Source organism: Trachemys scripta, chromosome 12, assembly GCF_013100865.1.
Source record: "Trachemys scripta elegans isolate TJP31775 chromosome 12, CAS_Tse_1.0, whole genome shotgun sequence".
Classification (NCBI taxonomy): domain Eukaryota; kingdom Metazoa; phylum Chordata; order Testudines; family Emydidae; genus Trachemys; species Trachemys scripta.
In genome coordinates, this window is record NC_048309.1 from 955,891 (window position 1) to 974,196 (window position 18,306).

Genomic DNA, 18,306 nt, shown 5'->3' on the forward strand with positions numbered 1-18,306 from the left:
TGGGTGTGACTTTAAATTGCAGCTGGCTCAGCTCTGGGCACTCAGACCCAGGTCTTGGCAGCACCATGAAGTCAAGGGGCCTCTTTCTCCTCCTGGGGCTCTTTACCCTCTGGACAGCGCTACAGGGGGCACCAACAGAAAGTGAGTACAGGCAGAGAAGGGACCAGGGCATGGAGGGGAGACCTGGCATGGAGGGGGCAAGGGCAGTGGGTGCTTGGAAATACCTGACACCTTAGTTGGTTTGTCTCATCAGTGACCTGACGCAGGGACCAATAGAAACCCGTCTCCGTTGTCAGAGCCACTGCACAGGGATGGGACTGACCACAGCAAAGACAGGGTGAGGGGAGGAGATTCCCTTGGAGCAGCAGAGAGAATTACAGACCAGCTGGACTGGCCACACACTGCGAGTTCCCGAGATGCTTGCTGAGTGACAGGCACTGAGGGCTCAGGCTGGCAGGCTCTGGACTCTTTTAGCTGGAGGCTTTTATTATCAATATAAGAATATGCAGGCGCCCAAACTCGGCACTACAGCATCAGCGAGGGGGAACAGGGTTGTCTGAGGTTGAGGAACCAGGTACAGATGGAGAGAGACGAGGGGAGGCTCTACCCATGGGACTTCACGTGGGTCCCCAAGGCTCTGAACTCTGTTTCTCGTCTCAAACGTGAAACTCAGCAGGGAAGTTAATCAGGAACAGCCTTTTTGGGCTGCTGGGTGCTCCTGATTCCTCAGGACACGCAGACCTGCTTCCTGCTCTCTTCTTGGCGGGGTTTGTTAACAGAGAGCAAGGCTCCGTGCCCCTCTTGGTTGTGAGCCCAGGTGGAAGTCCAGCACGTAATCTTCCCACCCCACCAGGTTTTGATGGCCCTTAATATGTCGCCTTGTAATGATGGATCCATAGTGCCATCCGCTGCTTCTCTGAATAACCTTTCCCAACAATGTCTTCCCAGGCTGCTCAGAATTCAGACAGGTCACTGAGGCCGGCTGCCAGGCTGGTATCCTGGCTGCCTGAGGGACGGGCTGGTTTTTCAGGAGGAAGGCTGACCTGCGTCGGGTTACTGAGTGGGGGGTTGTTTGTTTGTGCGCTGGGCAGCTGTTATTTTATTGCCATTCATTTTGCCACTTACATTTCTAAATGGAGAGACTTTATAGACAACAACCAGGCTGTGGCTCACCAGAGAGACCCTGCCAGTGCTGAGCAGAGATGCAGTTAATGCCACCGGTCAGCGGAGCTGGAGGTGTAATTTCCAACTCGGGTAGATGTACCCACGCTAACTCTGACTGAGCGCGGGTGCTGAGAACAGCAGAGTAGCTGGGGCTGTATGGGCAGCGGGCCAGCTGCAGCCCCCTACATGAAGGGATGTAGAAATTCCCATCGAAGAGAGACGCTCTGGTGGCAGTGCCCTTCGGAATCCATCCTTTCCAAAATACCATAACCCATCTTCCCCACAGCCCCTTCCCTGAGCACTTAATCTGGACTGTCCATGGTTCCTGACTCACTGAATTCTAGCTTTTAAAGTCCCTTCAGGACAAGAGGAAATAAACTCCATGGCCCACTGACCATTGAGACTTCTGTCCACGTCCCGCTATGGCAATGGATTCCCACTGGAGACCCACACCGAGTTATCCTGCTCTATGTTTCCTTGGGAACATAAGGCCGCCTATGCTTGGAGCACATGATACCCCGGGGAGGGTAATGACTTCCTCCTGTCTAAGCATTTACTGTGCTTTTCCATTTTCAGTGTCATGCGGATTTTTGTATTGTCAGCCAGGAAGTGCTTTATAGAATTTGTTGCAGGAAGGTGGAGGTTTTGGCAGGTGCAAAGTGGACATTTGGGGTTATGGCAACAGAGATGGCATGTTTGATCACCCAAACTGCAGTTGGCACTGGAGGCCTGGGGGAAGAGCATCTCCTCTCTCCAGCCCTTTTTCAGGCAGGTTTGGAGGGGAGTAGAGAGGCTTCACTTCCTCATTCCCCACCCCAGCCAGCAGCCCTTGACAAGCTGTCCCACTGCACTGCAAAACAGGGCCTGCCACTATATCAAATGATGCTGGCTAAGTACATTAACTGATGCTTCTGCTTAAATGATCGCCAATGAAGTTGATATGAAAGTTGGAGTTTATTGTTTTGTCATTGGGACTAGGGGGAACCTACCTCAAGATTAATAGGGACAGTTCCCATCGCTCAGCAGCATTGTTTCCTGGCAGACATGAGACGGAAGCTTTTGACATTTTGCTCTGTGCCTGTAGGAGGACTGGGATGGTGGGAGTGGAACGGGTTTTGGTGCCAGTTGGGAATGGGGGTAGGTGAACTACAGACGGGTCAGACGCTTGGGCCTCTTTTCGTTTCCTCTGAAGCAGTTCAGCCACCTGCTAGGAAGGGCCTTGCTAACTCGCACTGAAGGCAGGAGGAGAAAAGATCCCCGACATCCAGGAAGTCTTGTTGGGCTGCAAGGATGTGATCCCTTTGTGCCAGCCAAGAAACCACCTGCCCCCATGAGCTCAGCTCATTGACGCCACGAGCACTGGACACCCTGAAGGAGACTCAAGCAAACACCTGGGAGTTTGATGCTTGTTCTTCCTGGCTAATAAAAAAGGGCCACAGGTAACTGGTGCCTCTCCTGACTGAAACAGCTTTACTGAAGAAACCTTCCCTCCCGCCTTCAAACTCCCAAGAGTCCAGTCAACAATGAAGAAACCCACCCTGGATGCATTGGACCTAGCTAACTCCTGCCTGGTTTCAAACCCACCATTCTTACGCAAGCTCAGAGATGTGAGCTGAAAGCGGCTTACAAGCTTATCTAGCCAAAGCCAATATCCTAGCCCCAGCACGGTGTGGATTCAGCCCAGGACATGGAACAGAAACGTATTCATGGCACTGATGATGATCTGCTGCTGCAGATAGATAGGGGGCAGGTAGGGTGACCAGATGACAAAGATGAAATATCGGGACGTGGGGGGCGGCGGAGCAAAAAAAAAAGCCACTGGAGTGCCCCCCCCCACCCCCACTGCGCTCCCGCCCCCCGTCTCCATCCAACTCTATGGTGGCCGCAACAGCTGAGCGCGCCCCGGCCCGGAGCTGCCAAGCCCACGTGCGGTGCTAGATTCCCAGGGCAATCTGGCTCACTTCCTGGCCGCCCTCCCCGCCTGGGCCGCTCCGTCCGTGAGCCATGGACGCGGCGCAGGAGGCCCAGGCCTGCCTCGCCTTCTACCGGGGGCTCGGGCGGAGGGAGCCGCTGCAGGATCTCTGCCGGGCCGTGCTCGCCTTCCTGGAGAAGCTGGACTGGAGCAGTTCGCAGGGTGAGTGCTGGGGGCCACGCCCCCTCCCTCCAGGCTTGCGTCGCCATACAGCTGATCAGCGCAAGCCTGGGAGGGAGGAGGAATGCGGCGTGCTTGGGAAAGAGGCGGGGCCAGGGCGGGGATTTGGGGAGGGATCCAATGGGGCAGTGAGGGGCGGGGCCGGGGATTTGGGGAGGGATCCAATGGGGGAAGGAGGGGACGGGGCTGGGGGGGCGTGAGCCCCTCCGGGCTCCGCCTGTGCGCCAGGGTGGAGGGCAAAATTGCTTGTTTGTCCAGTGTCCCTCAGTCGGGACCTGGGACAAACAAGCAAATATCGGGACAGTCCCGATAAAATCGGGATGTCTGGTCACCCTAAGGCAGACATCCCGTCTTATTCTCCTGGACTTCTCTGCAGTATTTGTCACAGTCAGTCATGAGCTACTTCTTACCTGTTTGAAGGTGGAGGCAGGGGCTCAGAAGGAGGCAGAAAAATGGTCTGAGTTTTCCTGGAAGGACGCACCCAAAGGATGGTGATGGAAGTCGCACCTCTGCCCCTAGACCCTCACTTGTGATCAAGTCTGTCTCCCCTCCTATTCAGCATCTCCATGCAGCCTCTAGGAGAACTGATGAGACATCACTCAGATGCCAACAACATGCAGATGACATATCCCTCTATCTTATCCTTCACAACTTACAACAGCACCGTCACTAAGCTGGCCCACTGCTTGGTTGAGGTCAGCTCATCAAAGAAGAACAACTGATTGAAACTGAAACCTAGCAAGACAGCAGTCATGTTGGTTAGCAGGCACGGTTAGCAGGGGGAAGTAATTTGGAGTTTGCAGCCCCCGTTCATCCTCTTCTGGTTGAAGATACACGCTCAGGTCAAGCAGGGCCGGCTCCAGGCACCAGCATAGCAAGCAGATGCCTGGGGCGGCCAGTGAAGAGGGGGGCGGCACGTCCGGCTGTTCAGTGGCAATTTGGCGGCGGGGCTGTCACTCCCTCTCGGAGCGAAGGACCTGCCACCAAATTGCCGCCGATCGCGATCATGGCTTTTTTTTTTTTTTTTTGCTGCTTGGGGCGGCAAAAACGCTAGAGCCGGCCCTGAGGTCAAGTCAAGTCACTCTGTAGTTTAGGAGTTAGGATTCCTTGTTGAGGTTAAGCTCTCACAGGGCAGCGTCTCCAGGTCACACTTTCTGCGGTCTCTGATGGGCTAGGAGACTCCATGCCATCTTGACAGATGAGGACCTGGTCTTATCAATACTTCAGTGTGACAAAGTGGATATTTTCTGTAATATTTTTATGAATCCGGTGTGTGCCTCAGTTTCCCCTATACGCTGCATTGTTATCAAGTAAGGGGAAAAGGACTGTTTGCGCTCAGGGCAGGCTAAAAACCATAGATATGAATGTCACCTCGCTGTCTGGGCCTCAGTCCCCATATCAATGGAGTACCTAAGAAGACAATGGAAAATCGAGGCACCAAGTCATAGCCACCAATGATACAGAGGGATATAGAGGAAAGCTGAGCACAATCCCTCAGCTCGAGAACAAAGGACTGGAGGGGTGTGAGGTGGGGGAATAGGAGTTGGCGGCTGGAAGCAGTCCGGGCTCTTACCTGGCATCTGACCAAGGAGGTCAGACTGAGAGACAGACAGAGCTTGAGCAACGGGCTTCAGTCGCATCACTTACTGCACTTCTGGAAGTTGCTCAGATACCACAGGGATGGGTGCAGTATAAGAACCTGAGTAGAATAGAATCAGGTACCATATGTACAGCTACATAGAGACTATCCAAGGTAAGGGGCAATGCCCATATCCTAGAGACAGGTTGCTGCAGCGTGAAGAAAGTGTGAAGGGTGGATTGGGAGCAGTCATATGTGACTGAGCCATATTTGGGTCTCTGACTCTCCTGTTTTCTCTCCCATTTTCAGGGATCCCTGCCACAGGTTCTTCTCTCCATGGCGATGTGCCCAGTGAAATACTTGTGTCCATTGGAAAACCTGGATCTGATGAAAAACCTGTGTCTGGTGGAGAAGATGATGATGATGGGAGGGATGAAGACTCCAACCTGAGGAATTACAGCTCGGCTGGGGCTCATACCTTTAATGTGGGAGATGGGTCTGATGTGAGGAATGCTGACTTTCCTACGGCTGATGACTTTGCTGGGGGAGATGGGTCTGATGTGAGGAATGCTGACTTGGTTGGGGCTAATGACTTTGCCAGGGGAGATGGGTCTGACGGGAGCAATAGTGACTTTGCCGGGGCTGATGACTTTGCCGGGGGAGATGAGGACGCTGACCTGAGCGAGGATGACTTTGCCGGGGACGATGAGGACGCTGACCTGAGCGAGGATGACTTTGCCGGGGGAGATGAGGGCGCTGACCTGAGCGAGGATGACTTTGCCGGGGACGATGAGGGCGCTGACCTGAGCGAGGATGACTTTGCCGGGGACGATGAGGACGCTGACCTGAGCGAGGATGACTTTGCCGGGGGAGATGATGGCGCTGACCTGAGCGAGGATGACTTTGCCGGGGGAGATGAGGACGCTGACCTGAGCGAGGATGACTTTGCCGGGGGAGATGAGGACGCTGACCTGAGTGAGGATGACTTTGCCAGAGAAGATGATGATTCTTTCCTGAGGGATGGAGGCTCTGAAGGGGCTGAAGACTGTGATAAGTGAGGTGATGATTCTGACCTCTGGGATGGTGGCTCTAAACAGCTGATGGTTTGGAAACTTTTTGATATCAGATCAGCCTCCAAATACATTCCTGGCAACCAAAGCCTCTCTTTCCTGTTTGACTTTTTCCAGCTCTCCCTTCTCTTTTACTAGTGATTGCATAGGAACATGCTGCCTCATTGAATGACAAGATTACTGCTCCGGAATCACTCTCTCTGGGTGAAGGAAATCAATGTTCAGGGATCTTTGCTCCCTGGCCTGAGTAGCGTGCAAGGGGACGTTGGAGTTCTCTCTCCCAGCTCTTACTCTAAGCTCATCACCCTACTGTCTGAGCACTTTGATTCAGCTTTCAGCTCATTTTTTCTTGAGATATATTTTCTCTCTTATTAAATCTTTCCTGATGGGTTAGCCAGCCCCTGGCATTGATGTTCTCCATTCCTAGCAGTGTCCAGGTTCAGGCCAGTTCTTCTCAGGTACCTGTCCCATCGCATGGTGCACCAGAGCCATTCCCTCTGGACACCTTCCTCACGAGGACTCACCAGTTCAGGCCGGTACAGCACTTAGTAAATGTGTAACTGTAACTATTAGAATGTAGGGGAAGGAATTGTGTGTAGGGCTGTAGGGGCTGATTCTCCACGTCACCAGCCCAGTGCTGGGTGCAGTTGTAGGCTGCCTGATTTCCATGAACAAGTATTGAGGATACACCTTCAAGCTGTGTATTTGGTCAACTGGGTGTTCAAACAGCCCCCCATGCAGGCTAATCCGCACGTTGCATGGACAGGCATCGTAATGGTGCCTGCAGATTAGAGACACAGTTATGCAGGTGCTGGGCTAGTGTCCTTGGGGAGTTAGGCCGGGCGTGTGTTCTACACCAGGGAACACAAAGAGCCGGGCTTTGTAAAAACCCTTCTTGTTTTCACCGTTCTCTTCCGAGGAGTAAGAAGTCCCCTCCCCTGTAACGCTGTTGTTAACGGAGCTGTGTGTTTCTCTCTGCTGCTTTGCCCACCATTCTGCGTGTAGCTGGGTGCCCGAGCCACCTTCCTGTCTGGTTGACGCAGCGTGTTCTCTGCCACGTGATGTGCACTGGGAGTTGGCTTGGTCTCTTTCTTTTAGAAATGAAAGCCTCTCTTCAATAAATGTGGATATTAAAAATAACCCCTGCCGGGATATCGCTGTGAACTTCTGTTTGTGGTTTCATAAGTCTCTGTCCCTGGCCTGTGCTCTCCCCTTCCCCTGCCCAACAGCACAGGAGCTTCTCTTCTCTGGTGGGCCTAATTTCAGGGTAGATGAGACGCCCTTTCCGCGAGTTCCTCAGTTAGTGCCAGGAACACAGAGGGTGCTGATCCTGCCCACGCTCACATGCTTAACTTCAATGGGACTAGTCACGGGCCAAAATAAAGACGGGAATGTTGGGAGATCCCGATCTCCCCCAGAAGCAGCCGCTTCACAAAGAGTCTCAGACAGAGCAGGCAGTGGGACACATTCCCAAAGCTGCTTGTACACAAATATGCAAGTGCACTTGGGAGTCCAGTTCACGTGACTGTATGTGCAAATGTGTGACTTGCCAGGTGTGCAGCTGCACAGGCCAAATTAGGCACAAAAACTGTGTAATTGTGAAAACAGGGGCACTAGTGTAGAGATTGGTCTGCTCCATTGTTGCGGAGTGTGTGGGGGAGTCAGGGCCCTGCACCCCTCTTCCTGAGATTCACTGTGACTCTCAACCAGCCAGTAAAGCAGAAGGTTTATTTAAGGACAGGAACACAGTCTCAAGCAGAGCGTGTAGGTACGACCAGACCCCCCTCAATTAGGTCCCTCTGGGAGGTTCAGGGAGCTTAGACCCCAGCTTGGGGTTCCCTGCGTTGCACCACCCAGCCCAAACTGAAACTAAACCAAAACTCCTCCTGCAGCTCCTCTCTTCCCCCTCCCCCCAGCTCCTCCTCTCCTTTGTTCAGTCTCCCGGGCAGAAGGTGTTAATTCTCCCCACCCCCTCCTGGCTCAGGTTACAGCTCAGGTAGCTTCCTTCAAGGGAAGTCCCCCATCCCCAATGCAACCCCCCTGCAACATTCCCAGGTCAAATCTGCCCTGCTCCCTGCTCCGTCACATCCATGTCGCTGCTCCCAGAGCTCCCCATGCACATCCCAGAGCTTGTCTGTGATTACTGGGAAAGTTTCCACCTGGCAATTCAGTGTCTCTCGGTCTCTGGATTGCAGCCCTGAACCGAAGCATCTGCCTCGGATCCAGCCCAACAGGCCCAAGAGGTGCGGGGTGGGTGGTGGGGGCTGCACAGGCTGGGAGAGGCCTGACCTGGAGAATGATGAAGCAGACACCGAGGTGCAGGGATGTCAGGAAATGTTTATTGAGGAAGAGAAGGAATCCCAGGAAACCACGACCTGTTCCCCTGGCAAAAACACCAGGGATGGGGAGAGTCCCTGGGGGTCGGGACTTTGTCTTCGGGCTGATCCGATCTTGGCAATTGGTCAGTGCGGCTGAGGCAGCTCGTCCCCTCTGGAGTCCGGGTCCTGGCAGATGGGACTTAGGGAGGCCCTGAGAAATAGGACGAAGCCGTCAGAGCCCTGGTCCCGTATCGCTGCTCCCCGACCCCCCTGTGCTTAGTGTGACAGCAGAGCAGCTGGTGAGAGTGGCGCTGTCACAGGCAGACAGGTGTGCGTGCCAGGAGGGACAGGGCAGCAGAACATCTCACGGCAGCTGCTGAGGGTGTCACTGCGGCTGGAAGAGGGGACTCACCTGATGGAGCCACCGTCACGCAGGTGTAGCCACAGCCATTAAAGCAGCACTTCTGTCCTTCTTTACAGTCAGAGTCGCTGTTGCAGCCATGCAGGCAAATGCCGGGGCCTGTGGTCTTGGGGCAAACCCCGGGTCTCTCTGCAATGCAGAATGGGCACAGAGGGGAGACACCAGCCTTGTAACTTAGCTCACCAGCCAAAGGGCATCCTGGCCTCTGCCATAGGACCTTGAACGAGCAGCTCCTTGGGCAGAGGTCCAGGACCCCAGACACTTCCAGCTTCCTGAGACAGCTCTGGGCTGGGGGGCCTGGGAGTCGGGATCAGGTCTGGCAGGCTCATGGGCTGGGTCCTGGCCCTTCCTTGCCCTGGGCTTGGTTCCCGTGCCCCTGCAGAGCTGCTTTGGCCTGTTCCCCAGTGCTAGTGCTGCATGCAGGTGTGTGAGGACAGCCTCAGCCCACGGCACGGCACACTCAGAGCTGTGCGGTTGCTCCCCGGCTCAGCCAGACCACATTGCACAACGGACAGAGTGGGAGGCTGGGTCCGAGGGGCCGGGCGTTCAGTCTCTGCTGTCAGCATTTCCGGGTGGAAGTGAAGCCTCCAGCACAAACCTAGTAGAACACTCCGCTCGGGCCAGACCTGGGCCAGATGCTGGCAGCGCGATCTCGCCTGCACAGCTCGTGGCTGGGGACCTGGGTGCCCGGCTGCCCCATGTGTCCGTTAGCTCCTTCGGGGGGCAGGCCAAGCCATGATACAGGGTGGCAGTGACTGCCCAGGGCCACCAGTAGGTAGCACAGCTGGGACTGGAACTTAGGACTTCCTGGCTAACATGCCATGGCTCAGAGCCCTGTGATTTGGGACCCCCAGGTTCCACCCCAGCCACAGCAGGGCTGGAATTCAGGGGTCCTTTTATTTGACCAGACCTCCCATCATGAGAGATACCAGGGCTCCTTGAATGCTGGAGACCTGCCCCAGTGTAACTCCCCCCCGCAATTTATGGTGTGGAGCTGGGCAGCACCCCCCATCTCCCCGCCCAGGGAGAGGCTGGGCTCTGTCCCACGCACCAGGAGGCCCGCAGGCACGCACACACTCTGCCTTCGTCTTAAAGTTGTTCTTGTTGCCCTTGCAGCCGCCATAAATGAAGCTTTCGCATGTCCTGGAGGCCGGGTTGTAGAAGAAGCGCGGGATATGTCCCTTGCAAGGGCCCTTCTCAGGCGGGAGTCGGCAAATGTCACCTGGGGAGAGGAGATGGGTTGTGATGAGAGCAGAGATCTGCACTGGACACATGCCTGTGCTCTCTGGAACGAGGCGATGACCTGCACGGTGTGAGCTGAGAGCTCTTCTGGGGAAAGTGGGTGCCACAGGAGAGAAACGGCCACTTCTACCTCCAACAAAGACTCCGAGCCCCGGGGCCTGGGAGCGACGGCCCGAGGGAAAGCACATTTAAGGGAAATTCTTGCTCTGCAAGTTGTGACTTCCTTTACAAAAGAGAGGGCTCCCGTGACCCTCATCTGAGCCACGGGCAACTTCCCTTACTCACGTTTATCTCCCTGACCAGCTACAGCCTGCAGCTGGGCCCAGAGGGCCAGGAGCCCCAGAAGCAGGAAGATGCTGCCTGATTCCATGGTTCTGCCGGGAGCCAGGTCCGGTGCCCAGCGCTGAGCCGGGCTGGGATTTAAACCCGGTGGGGCCGGATCAGAAGGGGGGGAGGTGGCTGCAGTGACCTATCGGCTCCTGCCACGCTCCAGCGCCCAGCACGCGCTGTCTGACAATAAATCAGTCCCTCCGGATGGAATGAGGAAACAACCCGGATCCCAGGCTTTGGGAAACACCCTCGAAGGAATCTGGAGAAACAGGGAGGTCCAGAGCGCCCTGTGGGGAGACAGCCTGGTGCAAAGTGAGGCTGATGGGGAGGTGAGCTGGGGAGCCCAGCGTTCATGTGAGCAGGGCATGGAGATGGGGCACGTTGTGCAGTGGGGCTGAGAAGGCCAAGAGGATTCTGGGTAGCAGGCGACACGGTGTCACGAAGGCGTGGTGACATGGAACAGGCTGTCTGCCCTGCTGGTACCAGGGCGTCACACGCCCTGCGCTGCTCAGCCCTGCTGGAGTCTCCTCAGTGCACGGCCACAGCCTGCGCCAATGCAAACACCCTCCACACCTGGCATGGTACTGAAACCCTGCCCAAGGCCAGGGACGGGCCCCTCCTGGATGCCAGCATGCAGCTCCGGGCTTGTCAGCTCCCGAGGGAAGTGCAAATTCTGGAGAAGGTGCAGAGAAGAGCAGCGGCCAAGGGTCTCAGCTTGAGAACTGAACCCTGGCCAGCATGGGGACCAGCAGCTATGGAGAGGTGATGCCAAGATGAGGATCTATCAGGCTGAAGCAGTAGCCAGAGGTCACATGGGCACTGCTGGGAATGGAATCCACCTCGGGCCTTTGCCTAGAGCCAATCCAGTCTGGGGACTGGGTGGGGAATGGGCCGTGACCTGGTCCCACCCCATGTCTGGAGTAAAGGGTGACTCACACTCCTCCAGACCTAGGATCAGGAAGGAATTACGAGTACGCATGCACACGTGCACGCACACACACACACATGTGGACACACATGCACGCATGCACGCGCACGCACATGCACGCACACACACACACGCCAGTGCGCGCACGTGTACACACACACACATGCCAGGGTTTCTCCTTGTCTTGGGCACTGAGCAGAGACTGTCCCCTGGGATGGGGTGGGCATGTTCCCCCATCAGTCCCTGGATCTGACCGGGACCTTGGAGCCTGGGCCTCCCTGTTTCTCCAGGTTCCTTTGGGGGCTTTTCTCAGACCACAGGATCCGGGTTGTTTCCTCGTTCCATGCAGGGGGACTTACAGGCGGAACTGGTTTATTGTGAAATGCAGTGAGTTGGGTGCTGTGCCAGGGAAGGAGCCCAAAGGTCACCGAGAACCACCTCCCCTCTCAGCCACAGCAGGGACAGGGTTTAAATCCCAGCCCGGCTCAGCGCTGGGCACTCAGACCCGGCTCCCGGCAGCATCATGAAGTCAGGGGCCATCTTCCTCCTCCTGGGCCTCCTGGCTCTCTGGGCCCAGCTGCCGCCTGCATCTGGAGGTGAGTGCGGGCAGCAGGCAGAGAAGGGAGGAGGGCATGGAGGGGAGACCTGGCATGGAGGGGGCAAGGGCAGTGGGTGCTTGGAAATACCTGACACCTTACTTGGTTTGTCTCATCAGTGACCTGACACAGGGACCAATAGAAACCCATCTCCATTGTCAGAGCCACTGCACAGGGATGGAACTGACCACAGCAAAGACAGGGTGAGGGGATGAAATTCCCTCGGAGCAGCAGTGAGAATTACAGACCAGCTGGACCAGCGAGTTCCTGAGATGCTGAGTGACAGGCACTGAGGGGGGTGGGTGTCCCAGGCTCAGGCCGGGGGGTCAGAGTGGTCCTAGCTCTCAGCTCTGTGTAGAGAGCTCAGCTACTGCAGGGCTGAGCACAGAGGAAACAGCTACAGAGAGAGGTGGGGACACAGATGTCAGATTAGAAGACTCCCATGATGAATGCTCTTGATAAATTGGAGAGAATTTATGAATTTCAGTAAAGGCAGGTGCAAAGATCTGCACTGGGGAAACACACACATACCACAGGGGGAATAACCGGCTAGGCAACGGTATGCAGAAAGGGATGGGGGGCCACAGTCGATCACAGATTGAATATGAGCAGGACCGCCGGCAGCTTTTTTGCTGCCCTAGGTGGCGGAAGGTCCCGCCCCCGAAATACCGCTGACAACCGGGGCGGCCGAAGATCCAGCCGCCGCGGTCGCCACCCCCCAAATGTTAGTGCCCTAGGCGACTGCCTAGGTCGCCTAATGGGTTGCGCCAGCCCTGAATACGAGTCAACAAGGTGATACTACTGAAAAAACGGTGCAAGTCATTGTGGGTTGTATTAACAGGCGTGTCGTGTGTAAGACATGGGACGTCATCGTCCTGCTTTGCTCAGCACTGGGGCGAGCTCAGCTGGATAGTGTGCCCAGTTCTGGGTGCTGCACTTTAGGAAAGACGTGGAGAAATTGGAGAGAGGCCAGAGGAGAGCAACGAAAATGATAAGAGGTTTAGAAAACCTGACCTGTGAACAGTGGGAGATTAGCCACTGGGCCAATGAGGCCTGTGCCCAGAGGCCCCGGGCAATTGGGGGGGCCCTGGAAAAATGGGAGTCCCTGCCCCCCGACCCGCTCCATCTGCCTGGTGCTTCTGCTGGGGAGCGGGGTCGGGGCATGGGGTCTTGCCCCACTCCCTCTGCCCACCTGGCGCTCCTGCTGGGGAGCGGGGGAAGCCCCCATGCCCTGACCCCATTTCCCCAGCAGGTGCATAGGGAGGGGGGGCAACGGGGACTACTGGCAGAAGGGGTGGGGGGGGCCCAGGTCCCCACAAAATCCTAATCCGCCTCTGCCTACAAGGAAAGGTTGAAAGAACTGGGCACCTTTAGTCCAGAAATGAGACAACAGAGAGGGGAATAAGAAGCCCAAACCTGTAAAAGGTTGTTGTAAAGAGGAGGGGGAATCAACTCTTCACGGAGGGGAGGAGAAGGAGAAACCAGCGTAGTTTGCAGGATGGGAGATTTAGCTTAGATATTAGGACAAGATTTCTACCTCTCAGGCTAGTTAAGCTCTGGAACAGGTGAGCGAGGGGGATTGTGAAACCCGCATCACGGCGGGGTTTTAAGAGCAGGTTGGACAAACACCTGTCAGGGCTGTCTTTGGTCCTGCCTCACCACCGGGGATGGACTGGATGACCTTCCAGGCCTACAAGACGTTATGATCCTGCTCTGTCCACAAGCTCCCAGGCCCTACGGTGGCTCGTCTTCTGGGAAGTGCCTGGCTCAGACGCAGGGGACTGGCTAGTCCAAGCCATTTCCAGCCCCAAGCTCTGGACTCTGTCGTTCTGAGGACTGCACTGGTGGAGGAGCCCAGTGGCCCTGGCCGGGCTGCACCCTGGGCTCCAGATGGCGCAGGAGAGGGACCTCTGTTGCCAACTCTGGTCTGCAGGGATCATTAACGCGAACCGGCCCTGTGGCTGGCCTGCTCCCTCAGGTCCCGCACCCCGGCTGAGAGACAGCTCTGTGTTTCCGTGCAGTCAGCAGCAGCCCTTTGGCTCAGGCTGAGACGGGCCATCCCGTTGGGAACACAAAGTCTCTTCCAGCCAGGGCCCCCTCTCGGCGCTGGTTTTCCAGGCCCTGGCTGGCAGCGCAGTCTTGGGAAGCAGGGGCTGTTCAGACGTTTGCCCCATTGGACCAGTGAGGTTTTTGGTCCCACGTCACTACAAATGGCTGAGGGCGACGCTCCCTGGCGCAGGGAGGCAGTGGGAGAAGCGCCGGCATTGCCACGGCGATGGTCACTCGCTGGTGCCGACGAGCAGCCGGGGGGGGTTAAGCTGCCCTCCCTCACCTGGCCAGGCCGCTCTCTCCCCCAGCGGCTGAAGGGGGGAGAGTGGCTCTGAGGGGGAGAAGGGGGGAGAGTGGCTCTGAGGGGGAGTAGAGGGATAAGCGGCGACCAGGGCTCCCTGGCTGGGATCTCTCTTCAGTCCTGCTCTGGTCCATTTCCCTCAGCTCCCCCCTCGTTCCCACAGTGAGCGGGAAGCCTTTAGCTTGGGGCTGAGCATCTCATGGCCACATGACCCTTCTGTGTCCCAGGGAGCCGTAGGAGCTGCCCAAAGCCGGTTGGCGCTGGGCACTGCGCGGAGTTATGCGGCGTTGGCGGTTCCTGTCCCAAAGGAGAGAAGTGCTGCAGTAACGGGTGTGGCCACCAGTGCATGAGAGTGTCTGGAGGTGAGTTTAACACCTGCCTCCGCAGTGAGCCTTGGCTGCCAGGGCCCGGGGGGGGGGGGGGGGGGGAGGGGGGATGTGCCCATATCTGAGCAGGTGGGAGGAATCGGGGGCACACAGTGAAGGGCCAGGACCCCAGCCCCATTAGCCAGCCCCTACCCCCGGCGCTTGGAGTTCCACACTCATGTGCCTCCACTGGAGTCACTCCGGTTTACATGTACCCACCAGTCCTGGCGCTGGTGAGCGCAGGGAGGCCTGGGTGTGCAGGGAGCAGTGATATGGGAGCAGGGCTCTGACAGCTTTGTGCTACTTCCCAGGGTCTCCCTAACGCCCGTCTGCCTGAACCCAGGCGCTGAGGGGACCTGCTGTCTCCACCCCCGTGACCGAGAACAATCGCCGAGAACGGATCAGCCTGCAAAGGCCCCACTTCCAGGGACCTCCCCCTGCTCCCCTCACTCTGCCCAGCCCCTTTGGCTGCTCCAGCTGCCCTCCGACTACATCTGCCGCATGACGTCACCGGCGCCTCCATGCACCGGAGGCTGGGTGGGTGTGGCGGGGGAGCGAGCGTGTGCCCGGCCGCTGTCTGGCTCTGCTCGGAGCAGCACCCTGTGACGGGCTGAGTAAAGTCTGTCCCTGCGTAACAAACTGTGTGTGCGAGCGCTTCGCCCGCGTGGCTGCCAGGACAGGCTGGCTGGGGACTAACCACTGCAACCGCCCAGGCCCTGGATTCAGTCACTGCAAGCTCCCAAATTGCTCCACGAGAAGTTCTACCCCCCATAGCAGGGCTCTTTGCACAGGACCCCACAGAGCATCTGGGCAGGGCCACTGGGGCTCTCCAAGGACCTGCAGGGATCAGCCCCCCCCGCCCCCCCCGTCACTTGCTGTTCTGCTGCCAGGACCTTCACCCCCCTGCTCACCCTGTTTATGTCTCCAGCCCTGCCCCTGGCTCTGCCCTGAGGCCGACTGGCCTTGCACCACGTGCCCCAACCTGGGGGGCAGACACTAGGCGAGCCGGCCACGTCCCTGGCAGTACTGGGCAGAGCAGCCTGACCCCCCCTACGCTGTGCAGAGCCTGGCGCTGGGTCCGGCTGGGGAAAGGTTTGGGGTGAGCCAGGGGCATTTTCCCAGCCTACCCCTCCCCAGTCGCTCTGCCGTGAGACAGTGTCCGACAGGCTGTGAGCTGGGGGCTCTCTCCCCCATGGGGCCCAGGGGATCAGGCCTTTGGGGACAGGCACTTGCTCCATGTGTCTGGGTCTGGGTTGAATCCCTGGTGGCGAGTGTCTCTCAGGGGAGGATGGTGGTGGGGGAGCTGGCAGGGACCAGGGGCTCCTCCCTCTGCTCTGCATCGCCCTGGCTCAGGTGACCAGGCCTCACCGTGCACCTGGCTGGTCAGTCAGGGAGGGCAGGTCCTGAAGTGCTGAGGACTCTGGGCCCCTCAGGACTCAGTGAGCAGGGCCCCTTCCTGCCCCCTTCCCTGCCTGCATGGCCATTTCCTCGTTCCCCGGGGTGAGGATCGGCACCAGAGCCTGATCTGTCGGGAGGCAATGGCGCACGGGTACGGGACTGTCCCTACAGGTCCCCTGTAATTACCGGGGCAGCTCAGTACCCCAGGCCCCTGCAGTGCTGGGAACGTGCCAGGTGAGGCAAGGTCTCATAGGTACCAGGCTGGTGCTCCCAATAACCTCTCAGACACGCGGCTCAGGGAACGGGCATTTCCTGGGGCTGCAGGAAAGCGGAAGGTTCCACATGGCCGAGGCACAGAGGCTTAACCAGTTCCAGTTCCAGCACCAGTGGGTCTCGGTTGGCCCCTGGGGCAGCCCAGTCGAGAGTCAGGGCTCCCAGGCCCTGTGCCAGGGGTGAAGGCTGATGGGAGCTGCCCCCAGCCCAACAGATGAGCCAGGAGCACAGCCTCGTGCTGTGACTAAGCAAGTGCCCCGGAGGGGAATCCCGACTAGGAAAGGAACCTGTTATGGGCGTCTGTTCCCAAACCAGCCCCACACCTGCCCCTCCCTCCAGCCCTTGCCACCCACACAGGATGGGCACGGGGCCTGCTGATTGCGCAGGGCGGGTGACCCACTTGCCCTCTCTGGCGGGTGCTGCTGACTACTCAGGAATGATTCGGTGAGTCAGCCCCAGTCCGTGCTGCTGTCGGGGCTCAGAGCCAGAGCCAGACCTTTCCCAGACAGCTGAGAGGGGCCAAATGTGGACGCGATGTTGTGCTAATGTGCACTTACTGCAGCACTGCATGCCGATGGGCCGCTCCGGCCAGCTCCCCGTCTGCTTGCACAGCCCTGGAACGTGCACACACACCAAACACGCCGTCTGCCCCTCTGTACAAGGGACCGCGCCAGGGACAGACTCTGCCCAGCCCATGCAACGCGGCAGGGCGGGTGTGATGTGCCAGCATGCTCCAGGGCAGGGACAGGAGGGAGGGGCCAGGTGGCACCATGCACTAGGGGGTGATGGGTCACCGGGAGCTGGGACTTGTTTAAACAGCCTGTCCCCCATGCATTCAGCCTCCCCTTTCACCACGGCCAGAGCAGGCTCTCGTTGGAGGGGTCCGGGGCGCAGTGCCAGACTGAACTGGTCTCTTGTCAGTTCCGACCTCACCCCGCCACGGGGGGCGGCCTGCTGGTTGCCGTGAGGGCAGCGGTTCGGCGGAATGCCTGCAGGCGGTCTGCCAGTCCAGCGGCTTCGGTGGCAATTCGGCGGCGGCTAGCCACGGGACCGGTGAACCTCCCGCAGGCATACCGCCGAATCTGCGTTACCAGCGGACCTCCCGCAGGCCGAAAGCCACCTGGCTGCCGTGCTCGGGGTGGCAAAAAACATAGAGCCACCCCTGTTTGGACAGCGAGCCCTCCGTGCACAAGGACCTGCCTGCATGGCAGCCGTGAGGCGGGTGGCTGCTAGAGATGCAGTTTGTGCTGCCCTGCCTGCCTCTCCCAAAGCTGGGGGAGCCGTTCGGATTCCCCGCAGGCCACACCCTGCCGTGGGCAGGGCCATGAGACTCTGGGCTGCCCTGCTGGTGCCCGTCATGATGGTCATGTGACTCCCAGGGGGCCAGCAGATCCCAGGGGTCAAAGACCCACTTTGCCTCGGAGCGTCACACTGTCCCTTCTGTGCGAGGCCCTGGGCCTTCATTTGTCCCCAGGGCTCCGCTGGGCGCTGCCCCAAGATGGGGGCCCTGGCTTCAGCACCCTGTTTCTGGCCAGGGCTCTTTCCACCTCAGTAGCCCAGGACGGGTGACCGCCCTTCACCTGCCTTGTGGCAAATCACCGACCCCGAGGAAGGGGGCCAGTGCCACCTCTCCACCCAGTCCCGTCCGTGAGAACGAGGGACCAAGAGATCCCGGGAAAGGGCTGGGCCTTCCCAGAAAGAACAGGAATTAGCCCTTCACCCAGCGGGGGCAGCTTGGGGGTTTCCACGGCTGAGCCCGGGGGCATGGGCTAAAGCAGGCTGTGAAGGACAGCAGCGTGCGTGGCTCCAGTCTGTGAGCTCGGAGCGAATGCAACCCCAGGCTGTGAGGGACAGGGGGCCCCTTTCCCCCTTGGGACTGACTCAGCGCACGCCTCACCTGCTCCCCAGCCTACCTCACAACACACGTTGGGCTTGGTCTGCTGTGCTGCCCCTGCCCTGCTGGGGCGGGAGGTTGATCTGGGGCAGGCTGCACCGGGGCTGAGTGGAAGCTGTTGCTTGGCATTTATCCCTGGTCCCCCTTGGTCACGAGCCCTCCAAGCAGGAGGGGGCCCCAGCCCTGCTGCCCCCCTGAGGCTGCGAGCAGCTGTGAGCTGCTCCAG

General features: G+C 58.2%; 2 protein-coding genes and 1 long non-coding RNA gene across 3 annotated transcripts; 2 read left to right on the forward strand and 1 right to left on the reverse strand.

Moving 5' to 3' along the window:
* The first annotated feature begins 52 nt into the window (after positions 1-52).
* On the forward strand, positions 53-7,088 carry LOC117886160 (putative surface protein SACOL0050). Its single transcript, XM_034787808.1, has 2 exons — positions 53-141; positions 5,205-7,088. The coding sequence occupies exons 1-2, from the start codon at positions 66-68 to the stop codon at positions 5,951-5,953; spliced, it is 825 nt and encodes a 274-aa protein (XP_034643699.1). The 5' UTR covers positions 53-65; the 3' UTR covers positions 5,954-7,088.
* A 1,199-nt stretch (positions 7,089-8,287) lies between these two features.
* SPINT4 (serine peptidase inhibitor, Kunitz type 4) lies at positions 8,288-10,326 on the reverse strand. Its single transcript, XM_034787136.1, has 4 exons — positions 10,232-10,326; positions 9,756-9,926; positions 8,696-8,833; positions 8,288-8,494 (listed from the first exon to the last, which is right to left on the reverse strand). The coding sequence occupies exons 1-4, from the start codon at positions 10,314-10,316 to the stop codon at positions 8,484-8,486; spliced, it is 405 nt and encodes a 134-aa protein (XP_034643027.1). The 5' UTR covers positions 10,317-10,326; the 3' UTR covers positions 8,288-8,483.
* A 1,342-nt stretch (positions 10,327-11,668) lies between these two features.
* On the forward strand, positions 11,669-15,119 carry LOC117885720. The gene is made up of 3 exons (XR_004647828.1): positions 11,669-11,800; positions 14,378-14,512; positions 14,827-15,119. It is a non-coding gene; the product is annotated as an uncharacterized LOC117885720 (long non-coding RNA).
* Positions 15,120-18,306: the final 3,187 nt, after the last annotated feature.